The following is a 9204-nucleotide window of genomic DNA, read 5'->3' on the forward strand; positions in this document are numbered from 1 at the left end:
ACGATCGTGTATCATTTGCTACAAGATCGCATAGTTGCTTGCTAAATGATCACACGGTCTTTAGATGCTCAATGCATGGTTGCTAGCTACGCGATCACGTAGTCTTTCATGCTCATCGCATAGTTGCTAGCTACGCGATCTCATAGTCTTTCATGCTCATCACATAGATGCTCAACACATAGTTCGTTTGCTACACGATCAGTTGTAAGGTGGTTTTTTGAAGGGCGATTCAGTTCGAGTGGTTCAATACCCGATTCTCCTGTTTTGAACCGGTTGACTCAAATGTTGTTAAAAAATATAATGTCTTAACGATACTCAGGTTAGCTACTACTATGAATTCAAGCTAGATATGTCAAACACAAACAGAGACAAGCAAATCTTCTAAAAATTAAAATGGGCATTTTGGTGATTGAAAAATTCTTATAAATAGAAAAATCTCAAAAATATTTACACTTTATAGCAAAAAAGTTCCAAAAGTGCTTGAAACTTTTTGCTATAAAGTGTAAATATTTTTAAATATATATATTTTTAAATTTTAAAAGCCCCGTGATTAAAAAGTGCTTTGTGATTTTATTTTCCATCAAATAGATAAAGAAGTGCATATTTTAGGAGTGGTTTCAAAATTGTTAAATCACTTTTATCACGTATAAAATCAGTTTGAATCACACCTATAATACTCGAAACAATTTAATATATAATTATACTCTAAATACAATTTTAATAATTTTAATGCTATTAAAATTGATTTTGAATGACTACAAGGAAAGAAATAGTAGGAAGAAAATAAGACTATGATTTGGATTGATGTTGAAAGGAAGAGAAGTGATTATAACAAAATCTTAACTTTTTTTTGTTTGATAAAATAAATTCAAAATTTAAAATTATCATTTAAAATTAAATCACAAATATTTCCCACCATTCTTAAAATCTATTATTTACCAAAAACAGATACAAAATTAAATAAAATTCAAAATTTAAAATTATCATTTAAAATTAAATGTTATTTTCTATATCTATTTTAAAAAACTATTTAATAATTATAAATTGAAAAGCCCAAAGCTTGAAGAGATGAAGGTGAAGAAGAAGCTGGTCCAATTCTCATCCGTATTGGGCTTTCTCTATTATCCTCCTTCCTCTTTACAAAACTCTTCATCGCTGATTCCGCCACGGCCACCGCCACCAGCGAGGCCAGTAACAGCCGAGTCTGCAACTGTTTTCGTTTTCCTTTAAATATCACTCAAATTGATACTTCTTCTCCTTCTAATATCTCTTGTATACGAACGAATCAATCGTCAATTGCGCGAAAATGGCGAGTTATTTATGGAGGAAGTACGCCGATTATGTCTACACCAAATGGGAAAGAACGATTCTCTGGGATATGGTTGATCCCTATAGGCGACCCAAATCCTTTACGCCTTTGGTTTCCATTTATATTGCTGCTTTTTACACTGGGGTCGTCGGCGCTGCCATTACCGAGCAACTCTACAAGGTAAATTTTCTACTGTTGATTCCATTTTTTGTCACTTTGTTGTTTAATTTAAGCATATTTATCTAATTGAATTTGCTTTTGTTTCTGTTTAATTGATGAACTGAGCCGATTGAAATAGAAGAAAGATGGGTAGTTTTTTCCATTTTGTTTACTCCTTAGTTTGTGACAGATTGGTGCTCCCAATTAAGGAATCTTTTAGTAAAGCCATGGCATAGCGAGCTTAGGTCAACAGTAATTGTGATGTACTTAGCTCTATTGAAGTTGGAGGTCCATCTCTGTGCATTAAAAAATAGGTTAAATTACAAATTTAGTCTTCATATGAGGTTTTTATCATAGCATAGGAAGGTTTTATCAAGTCGATTAAATCTAATTATTAAAATCATAGGAACTAAACTCTGATTTTGATGGGACCAAATTTGCAACTTATCCTTAAAAAAATGCGTAAAACATTAGTAAAAGTTTTTTTAGAGATATGAGGAGGGGTTGTGGGAGGTGCTTAGGTTTAATGGTTTGTTATGGCTTATGTGGTTAAGATTTATTTGTTATTATCATCTAGGTTTAATTCTTTAAATTTTTAATCCTTCCTTGTAGTTCATCGGACTCCCTTTGTTGTGGGACTGTTCTTTTTATATGTCCTTGTATGTTCTTTCATATATTAAGAACATATGTTTGATATTTGAGGCTTGGTTTCTTATCCAAAGGCCCAAAAAAAAAAAAAAAAAAAGAAATATTGTTTAAACCATGTCTTATGATCATTTAAAATCAATTTAATGTTTGTTTTTTATACTTTTACACGTGATTGTACATCATTAAAATTGATTTTGAATGATTAGAAATACGTTTCTTATCGATTTTGAACATGATAAAAGTGACCAAACATGTCCTAAAAGCATCATTTATGCTATATCAATCTCTGCAATCCTTGTGAAAATGTGCAGGAAAAGTATTGGGAAGATCACCCTGGGGAAGCTGTTCCTTTAATGAAACCAAAGTTTTATTATGGACCCTGGAGGGTAATGAGAGGAGAAGTCCCTGCACATACCAAGTGAAAGCTTTAGCACTCGCCATTCTCGTCCATGCTGATATTGGAAACATGTTGTAGAAAGTTCATGATCGAGTAAATTTTCTGTTTGCTCAAGAAACTGGTACGATTGTCAATAATAATTCATCTTTCTGGTTTTCATTGTTGAATTTTATTATCTACTTCATCCTCTTTTAAAGCATGAGCAGCAAGATATATGAGGGTTGTTTTTTCTTTTAATCACATCAAGTAAGATATGGGGATTTGAACATTTAATGTCAAGAGAAGTACATGTCAAGTATTGCTGAGCTATGGTCATTTTGGAGATTGTAAGGCTTGTTTAAAGACATAGACTCTTAGTTTTTTCGTTATAAAGAAGAAATAGGCTGAGAGGCACTGCCTTTTAGATTATTAATTTCTGGATTTGGACTTGATGTATAGTAAAAAGGAGACAATTTCAACAAATGGCTAAGAGGTCAAAGGTTCATTCAATGGTGGCCACCTACCTAGGAATTAATTTCCTATGAGTTTCCTTTGACACCAAAATGTTTTAGGGTTAGGCAGATTGTCTCGTGAGATTAGTCGAGGTGCATGTAAGCTGACCTCGTACACTCACGGATATATATAGATACATACATACATACATACATACATACATACATTAAGAGAAAAAAATAAAAAAATAAAAAGACTTGGGGTAAATTCCTATTGTTTCAGTGAACAAAACCATTTATAAAAAGACTTGGGGTAAATTCCTATTGTTTCAGTGAACAAAACCATCGCTAAATTCTTGTTGAGATGATCACAAATTTTCTGTTGAAGTCTTCCTTAACCCTCCTTTTATTCTACAATGTTGATTACTTTAGTTCCATTTGATAACTATTTCATTTTTTGTTTTTGAAAATTAAGCCTATTTTTTTTCTTAATTTCTTACAATGATTTACATCTTTCTTAAGTACAAGAGTTGAATCCTTAGCCAAATGTTAAAGACAAAAATAAGTTTGTGAGAACTATATTTTTTTTTTCTAGTTTTCAAAATTTGGCTTGATTTTTAAAAACATTATTAAAATGTAGATCAAAAGCAAGAAATTTGGAGGTGGAAGGAGTATTTTTAGACTTAATTTTTAAAAACAAAAAACAAAAAAACCAAATAGTTATCAAACGGGACCTTCGATGTATCATTTGATAATTGAGATGAATGTTTGGCTTACATAAAAAGTAGTTCCCTTGGGGGGAAATTCTAGTTTGTAGCTTCCATATATGTTTTTGGTTAATGAGTTTTTACAGCTCAAACATTATTGACACGTAATATTCTCTGTTTTTAGAACAAAGTATTTAGGCTCTGCCAAAAATGGTTCTCTTCAACCTCCCTCTTCCTTAAATGGCAACCGCTCAATGCCTTTTCATTCCCCTCCCTCTCTCTCCCCAACCCTCCTCTGCCCTCTCTTCCTCTTCCCCCACCCCAGCTCTGTAACGGGCAAAGAAGAGGGAATAATGGGGACCTATGGAACAATTCCGACCGAGCCAGCCCCTTTATCGAACCTACATTACACTTCCCGGGCAAGAGAACGCATTGCATCAGGCCTTGGCACACGAAGGCCATGGATGGAGATGATCCAGCCTCAAGATCTGAGCTTTCCCTCCTCCTTTTTGCAACTAATCAATAGAATTAAGAACAATGGCGAGTACTTCCGGACGAATTACATTCTCATCATATTATTCATTCTCTTTCTATGTTTGCTCTGGCAACCCATCTCATTGGTTGTCTTCATCATCTCATCTGTTGCGTGGCTTTACCTATATTTCTTACACGACGAACCATGGGTGGTTTGTGGTAGCGTAGTCAACGATCGATTGGTGAGGGTGGCTTTGATGTTAATCACTGTTGCATTGCTTTTGATCACAGATGCAACTAAGAACATTATGATTTCGATGTTCATCGGTGTGTTGGTTGTGTTTGTGCATGGAGCTTTAAAAGGGAGTGAGGATGTTTTTTCTTTGGATGAAGAAGGTTTATCAGAATGTGGAGGTGGAAGAGGGGTTATCAAAATGCCTCTCAAGCATGCTGCCTCCTCTTCTTTCTCTCTTTCATAGAAACAAAAGCTCTTTAAACATGGTGCTTCTTTTATGGCTTTTGATGTTCTAAAAAGGCAAAGAATATGAGTTTGATGTTTTTGCCTTTGTAAATTTTGTTGTTTATGTTACTTTGAGGTTAAGGAAGTGGACGGTTGATAATTGGCTACGTGGGTTTCCATGTCCAATAATGTTGCTTGCTTGAATTATAATTTCTGCACTCTGCTTTCTTTAACATTTTGGACCATTCCTTTAATTTCTTTTAATTTTATACACATTAATTTAGTCTCTAACCTCAGTTATATTAGTGATGTCAAAATTTGGGTCAAGGTCAATTTAGATGATTGGACATCGAATGAATGCCTACAAGAATAAAAGAGTTGTGCAATGGCATGGTGTTAAGACACACACCCGGATTCTTAAGTTAATATTGAATTTGTGCATATCTTAAGTAGAAGATTAGAGTCTTTTCACCTATCTCACATGTATTTCTCTAATCTCTTTATTTATAGAGGGTTTTTATGGAATTGCAAAGGATGAGACTTGCTATTGGTCGAAAATGTCGTCAAGATTTTTCATGATGGTTCAAGTATAGGAGTGGGGTAAAAGGGATTTGGAGAAAAGTCTCCATGGGTTTATTCTAATTATGGTTGACCCATGTGGGTTGGTTACAACCTCCCATTAGGGATGTGTGTTACATTTGGACCATATCATCTGAGTTGGGTCCTTATACATTCCTTGTTTGTGTTGTATGCCTGCCCTGTATTTGGACCTTGGGCCACTTACGAGGCTCGAAACTCCCAACCATAACCCAAGCTTGCGATTATACGAGAAATATGTCACCAGAACCACAAATCTCAACTCGGAAGTTGGATCAAGAGTTAATGGTGAAATTATTTTTACTATAAGTCCCATGAACCTTGATCGAGACCATCGGAGGCTTAAGACTCAAAGGTAAGATGTAGAATGCGAATGAGTGATAGATAAAGACCTGAATAAGATGATATGGTCCATGAGGCATAACACTTAAGGGGAGGATGGGTCGGTCGATTATCGACCAAGATGGCAGCAAAATCCACCCTTTGCAATTCCATTAAACCTCTCTATGGGAGGGGGAGAAATACATGTGGTACATTAAAAACAACACACACAATCTTCTACCTAAAAGCTATTTACGAATATGATACTAACTTGAACGTCAAAGTGTGTGGGACTCATCACCACAACGACACACAATTCTTTTATCCTACAAACATTTGTTCAATTTACGCTCATCTAAATTTATCGTTGACTCGAATTTTGATATCAATAATTTTAGTTAGTCAATAAAGCATTAAAAGTGTCGAGAATTACAATAATTTAAGTTGTAATATAAGCTTATACTACTCTATAAAATTATAGGCTTAATTTTATTAGTATTATTAGTATTTCGAGATCGTCACCTTTTTAGTCCTATTAAACCATGCTATATAGCCTACATCTCACTCAATAATTGACATATATAATATGTACAGCCATCATCAACCCGACTCTTGTAAGCAATGATTCTTTCTAAAGGCATCTTTTTTGTGTTTTTGTTTTTGGGTTCTGAATCTGTGTGGGGACGCTTAATTCTAAAAATGATAAATAAAATAAAAAATTCCCCATAGAAGTTGGAAAGAATATTGGATTGGACCTCCTTCCCACCAATCATCAGTCCTCGCCGCCGTCAATCACCACCTTCCGACCATCTTCCCCGCCGCCGCCGTCACATCTCATTCTTATCTCCCTATCAAAATCTAATTTGTACTTAATATATTCATTATCCAATTAGCTTATGATTAATTCATTATAATCAAGTTTCCCTTTAGTATACATTCTTCTATCTCTGTTAATTTTTACTCTTAATGTTAACTTTGATCACAATTTTCTTCTTGCCCTTTTGGGGTAAACTTTGAATTTTTACACAATTTTTAAGCCATTAAAATTTCATTTTCCTTTTTTGGGATTCTCAAAGATCTATTCTCGATTTGATTTAGAAGTCCATATTAAATGAACCATTCTAGGATGATAACACTTTCTTTTATACAATATCTTTTTTTTAAGACATCATTACATCAATTATTGTCTCTATCCATCTAAATTGATTTATCATTTAAATATTCTATTCTTCTTCTTCTCTTTCTTTCTTTTTCATTCTCTTGGTTTTACAACACTTTTATTGACCATATATTTTGAAAAATTCTTCAACTTTAATTTCTGTGAAAAAACTTTTTGGTTATTGTCATTAATTATTTAATTATGTGAATTTTCTTCTTTTAAATGATGGGTGGATGTTAGTCAAATGTTGGGTTTCTTAATGAATTTAAGTTAAAATCTCTTTTTAGTCCCTAAATTTTGGAAAGAATAATATGTTGGTTCTTGAACTTTCAAATGTTTATTTTAGATCTTACCATTTAAAAATAATAATAGCAAATTTTATTGAATTATGAAAATTACTCTAATCAATATAGTTATTTCTTTAAGAATATAAGACTAAAATCGGTGTTTTAAAAATTAGTGAACCAAAATAAAAGAAACGTTAAGAAGTCAATGTGAAACTTAAATTACAAGTTTATCTTTAAAAAGAAAAATGTCTAATATTGTAGAGTCTTGTCACTTAAGATCGGTCAAACTACATGTAAGGGTCGACTCAAAACAAAATCAGTACTATTATAATATCAACTTCTTCCGTTCATTATTTGACACAACTCATTCCATTCATTATTTGACACAACTTCTTTCATTCATTAAGTGACACATCATTAAATGATTTATTAATTTATTATTTGTTTATTTCGTAGACTCCACATCATTCTTAAATGTTATTATTGTGACAAACAATGAAAGAAGATAGTATGAAAAAATTTTCATACTAATATTGTATTAGAAATTTTCTCAGGTCAACCCTAACACTCAAGAAATTTTTTTTTTTTTTTTTTTTACTTTTTACCATGAATGAAAATGGAGCGAAGAAAATTTTTTCTAATTAAAAAAAAGAAAAAAAAAGGAGATTGTTACATAATTTCCTACATTACATATTTCATCAAACATCAAACAGCCCAGAAACATCTCGGAAATTGCCATTCAAATTAACCCAAGAAAAAAACGATCCATTTATTTCTCAACAGACCCTATTTTTTATTTACCAAAATAATTATTTGTGAAAATTCGACATCATTTTTATTAACATGCAGTAAACAGTTTTGAGTTAACCTCCAACAATTAATTTCCTCCGCCCAATCACACGGCGGCGATACAATGAACCACCCTAAATTCACATTCCGGCGAGATCGTCTCCAGTAACAGCCTCGCCGCTTGTTCTTGCTTCACTTCCACGCCATCCTTCTCCACCAACACGGCGGCGACGATTCTCTCATATTCGCCACCGCCGCCGGCGATGTACGACACTATCGCCGCCTGTACCGGCCCCATACTTGGATTATACGCAGCCGATTCCATGTAAGATCCATTGTAGATTCGTCCATTGTTGTCCATCAACGCAACTCCCGACGGACATTTACTGTACGGCGCGTGGGACATATTCGCGGCATCTAAGGCGGCGCGTTTGAGTTTCTCCAAATCGCCACCGTGAGTGCCATTACAGAGCTTTTCATTTCCGGCGGATTCGTTCGATAAAGTTAGGCCGTTAAATCGGGGCTCGAGGAGTAATGGAACGTCTTTATCGAGAAGGTCATCGGGACCGAATCGGTTAGGGAGAAATTGGGGGAGAGGAACGTAATCGTTGGAACTGGAATCGGATTCAGAGACGAGGATTTTGATCTCGGCGGCGGAGCGAACTTCTTGGAGGAATTGGCGGCAATGGCCGCAAGGGAAGGCGGAGACAGCAAGGTAATTGAGGTGAGATTCGCCGTTTAGGGCGAGATTTGTGACGAGGAATTGTTCGGCGTGAACAGATTGATGAAGAGGAAGACCGGGGAATTCAAGATTGACACCGAAGAACACTCTCCCGGAGGATCCAAGACCGACGGCGCCGACGTGGTATTTCGATATCGGCGGCCGGGCTAGACTCTGCGCCGATTTGACCAGAGATGGAAGAAGCAGAGGAATTGTGCGGCCCGATTGTTTGGCCATGGATTCGACTTCTGGCGCTTCGATTACGAATCTACATCCGTCCATTACGGGCGAAGGGAAATTCGAGTGATATTCCGACGAAAATGGCGGTGGCGAAGAGAGGAGGAACAAGAGCTTTGGCGGAGGAGGAAGGGCATGAGAGCGAAAACCAGAGGGAATATAAATAGAGAATGTTGGGAAGAAGAAATTGATTAATTAATTATTAATTATTAATGGGAGATTCTTAAAAAAAAAAGAGAAAAATTTGAAAAATTATTTACTGGAAATAAAATTTAATATTTTTTAATAGAGGAATAAAAGTGTATGATTGATGGTATGGGATAAAAGTCAATACTTTTTTTGCTAATTTTGTATTTAGTTTAATATTTTTTTATATGTAAAATTATGGTCGATTTTGGTTTCTATATTTTTAACTTTGGTTTATTTTGGTCCCTATATTTAAAAAAATGTTTATTTTGAGCATTTATTTTCAACTTTGATTCATTTTGACTCTTGAACTTTAAAAAAG

At 34.5% G+C, this 9204-nt stretch overlaps 3 protein-coding genes across 5 annotated transcripts; 2 read left to right on the forward strand and 1 right to left on the reverse strand.

Moving 5' to 3' along the window:
- Nucleotides 1–1039: 1039 nt before the first annotated feature.
- EMB2752 (embryo defective 2752) lies at nucleotides 1040–4818 on the forward strand. Of its 3 annotated transcripts, none has more exons than XR_005479982.2 (3): nucleotides 1077–1489; nucleotides 2428–2634; nucleotides 3836–4818. XR_005479982.2 is itself a non-coding variant. In XM_039022347.2 (2 exons), the coding sequence occupies exons 1-2, from the start codon at nucleotides 1307–1309 to the stop codon at nucleotides 2536–2538; spliced, it is 294 nt and encodes a 97-aa protein (XP_038878275.1). In that variant the 5' UTR covers nucleotides 1040–1306; the 3' UTR covers nucleotides 2539–2680. The 3 variants fall into 3 exon arrangements, 1 of the variants encoding a protein (XP_038878275.1); XR_016527730.1 differs by having other exon boundaries at nucleotides 4417–4818; XM_039022347.2 differs by lacking the exon at nucleotides 3836–4818 and having other exon boundaries at nucleotides 1040–1489; nucleotides 2428–2680.
- PRA1.C (prenylated RAB acceptor 1.C) lies at nucleotides 3906–4818 on the forward strand. Its single transcript, XM_039022346.2, has one exon. It carries the CDS (start codon nucleotides 3906–3908, stop codon nucleotides 4602–4604), a length of 699 nt encoding a protein of 232 aa, XP_038878274.1. The 3' UTR covers nucleotides 4605–4818.
- A 2875-nt stretch (nucleotides 4819–7693) lies between these two features.
- LOC120070665 (cytidine deaminase 1-like) lies at nucleotides 7694–8894 on the reverse strand. Its single transcript, XM_039022502.2, has one exon. It carries the CDS (start codon nucleotides 8739–8741, stop codon nucleotides 7845–7847), a length of 897 nt encoding a protein of 298 aa, XP_038878430.1. The 5' UTR covers nucleotides 8742–8894; the 3' UTR covers nucleotides 7694–7844.
- Between the last annotated feature and the right edge of the window lie 310 nt (nucleotides 8895–9204).

Source organism: Benincasa hispida, chromosome 2 (assembly GCF_027475165.1).
Source record: "Benincasa hispida cultivar pf3 chromosome 2, pf3_genome.v1.1, whole genome shotgun sequence".
NCBI lineage: Eukaryota > Viridiplantae > Streptophyta > Magnoliopsida > Cucurbitales > Cucurbitaceae > Benincasa > Benincasa hispida.